Source organism: Tupaia chinensis, unplaced genomic scaffold, assembly GCF_000334495.1.
Source record: "Tupaia chinensis unplaced genomic scaffold, TupChi_1.0 Scaffold143703_1, whole genome shotgun sequence".
Classification (NCBI taxonomy): Eukaryota; Metazoa; Chordata; class Mammalia; order Scandentia; family Tupaiidae; genus Tupaia; species Tupaia belangeri.
The window spans coordinates 9,021-11,161 of record NW_006203551.1 but is presented as its reverse complement, the minus strand read 5'-3'; the positions used below and the strand labels follow the sequence as shown (position 1 = coordinate 11,161).

Below are 2,141 nucleotides of genomic sequence, written 5' to 3'. Positions count from 1 at the left end.
AATGGTACTTTCAGCTGTAATTATCTCTAGCAGGTTGCAAGCAGCTTTCTGTACAAGTAAGTAGTGAGAGCTGATAACTGATTTCTACCAAGAGCAGTAAATAATTTTTATGAAAGGCTTGACTGTACTGACTCCATTTGTCTCCTTTCCTCCATCCTGTGGACTCCTGACCCTGTCTGCCTAACCAAAGAGCTTACTCCTCTCTCCTTAAGACCCTGTAGCCGGCTGGAAGCTCAACTCATTGCCCTTGGACCCCGTCTCCTCAACGTGAAGCAGGAGAACCTCCATTTTGAACTCTCTATTATTGAAAACTTGCTTCCTCCTTTTTGTGTAAACAGAATGATTAAGATTCCTACTGTCTTTGCTAAATAACCCAAAACTCCATACCTTAGGAAGTTCTTAGAATCCTTGCTCCAGCCATGAGACCATTAAGATCCTATTGTGTTAAAGCAAGAACTGTAAAGTGCCCTTAGTAATTATTAACCTCCTGGATCTGGCTTCTGTATCTGCTTTCTATTAGAAGCCCCTCTCCCTTTCTTCTCCACCCCCTCCTCAGTGGTTACTGTTCCCCCCACATCAACCCAAATGTGCTTTTTGCCTTTACAAGCACCCTTCTCCCTACACTTGGGCTGCAGGATCTTTGAGAGACATGAAAGTGTAAGAATAAATTTAAACTGTTTTTTTTTTTCTCTGTTCTGTAAAAAATTTAACCTTTTGTCCTTTTACTTCTGTACTATGGCCGGGTAAACGCCCTTGTAATAAACTGCCCCAGACAGACTTAATTATGCAAACCTCCAGAAACTGAACAAACGGAATGTGGACCTAAAAAAACTAGAAAGACAACCCATGCACCTGTATCACAAGAGCTGCTGCTCTTCCCCTTATAAATAAAGTTACCGGTTAAACTTCTGCATACCTTCTCCTGCCTATAGAAATACCTATAACCCTAGAAACGGGGTCCTTGCTCGGGCTTGCGGAGTCAGGTGTTTGCTTAGACCCCAGCCGGCTGGAAAAATAAAACCTCTTGCATTTTACATCAAAAACCGACTCTTGTGGTTGATTGGGGGTCGCGTATCCTCTGGACAGAAAGCGCGCCAAAGCTGGTGGCCGGCGGCCTTTCAAAAGCTCCCGCAGTTGTTGTAATAACGACTTCTATAACTTGGCTATGACTACACGTCCTCTTCTCAAAATATAACCAACCAACCAACACCCGCACACCCACCCTGCCCCCGCCCAGCTTGGACTGGATCACCCCATTCCGGAGCTTCTGGAGTCCCCTTTGTACACCTGAATGCACACACCCACCTTCTGACAAAGCAGCTACTGAAAGCAAAGCCCAGATCGCCTCTTTCCTCACCCCGAACCTGCACACCCCGACGCTCCTGTCGCTCTCCCCACCCAGCCCGGACCAGGGGCTGCACCTTCCCTCAGGCACCCCTCCTCCTCCACCCAGCATCCCCCCACGTTTCTGCTCCCACCAAGGAAGAGGAGCACCTCTTCACGACTAGGGTCCTCAAAACCCGTAACCCTCCTTGTTCACACTCAAGACTCACCGTCATGGACACCGTGTCCGGCAGAGCACGGTCAGCACGGCGGCAGGTTCTCCCCAGCCACGCGGAAGGAACAAAGCGCCACAGGCACGAAAAAGCCGCCTTCCTTGGCCGGTGATGATGACGTAATCGGATCAAAGACTACATTTCCCACTGTTGGAATGCTGGGATGTAAAGTACAGGCTGGAAATGCAGCCGGCCTCGGGCACCAGAACTGCAGAGTCTGCTCTTGCTTCTCCCCCTTGGACACACCACCACCACCACCACCGCGTCAGGTATTCACCTGGACCCCAGCTAGCTGGACAATAAAGCCTCTCTTACACTTGTATTATTGTTGTCCTCTCTGCATCACCTGGGATTAGACCGATTCTGAACCTAACACCCACAAGGCTCTGCGATCCTGACTTAGGAACCAAAGTGAAATTTCCTGTGTTTTCACATGGAAAGTCCTGTTACCAGGAGACCAGAACCTGAAGAGAGAGGAATGACATCTATCCGGTGAGTGAGAGACAGGATCCTGGCTCTTTATTAAATCTTGGTGTGACATTTCAAGGATAATGGGGAAATTCATATGTGGGTCACTTAGTCAAT

At 48.4% G+C, this 2,141-nt stretch overlaps 1 protein-coding gene across 7 annotated transcripts in view; it reads right to left on the bottom strand.

Moving 5' to 3' along the window:
* LOC102483346 (zinc finger protein 809-like) overlaps positions 1-1,765 on the bottom strand; it is a 46,313-nt gene extending 44,548 nt beyond the window's left edge. For all 7 annotated transcript variants that reach the window (XR_003547235.1, XR_003547236.1, XR_003547237.1 and 4 more), the window contains exon 1: positions 1,554-1,765. Coding sequence is in view for 1 of the 7 variants with exons in the window: in XM_014582635.2 (XP_014438121.1) it covers positions 1,554-1,559 (6 nt within the window). In the remaining 6 variants the exon portion in view is untranslated. The remainder of the gene's footprint in view (positions 1-1,553) is intronic.
* Between the last annotated feature and the right edge of the window lie 376 nt (positions 1,766-2,141).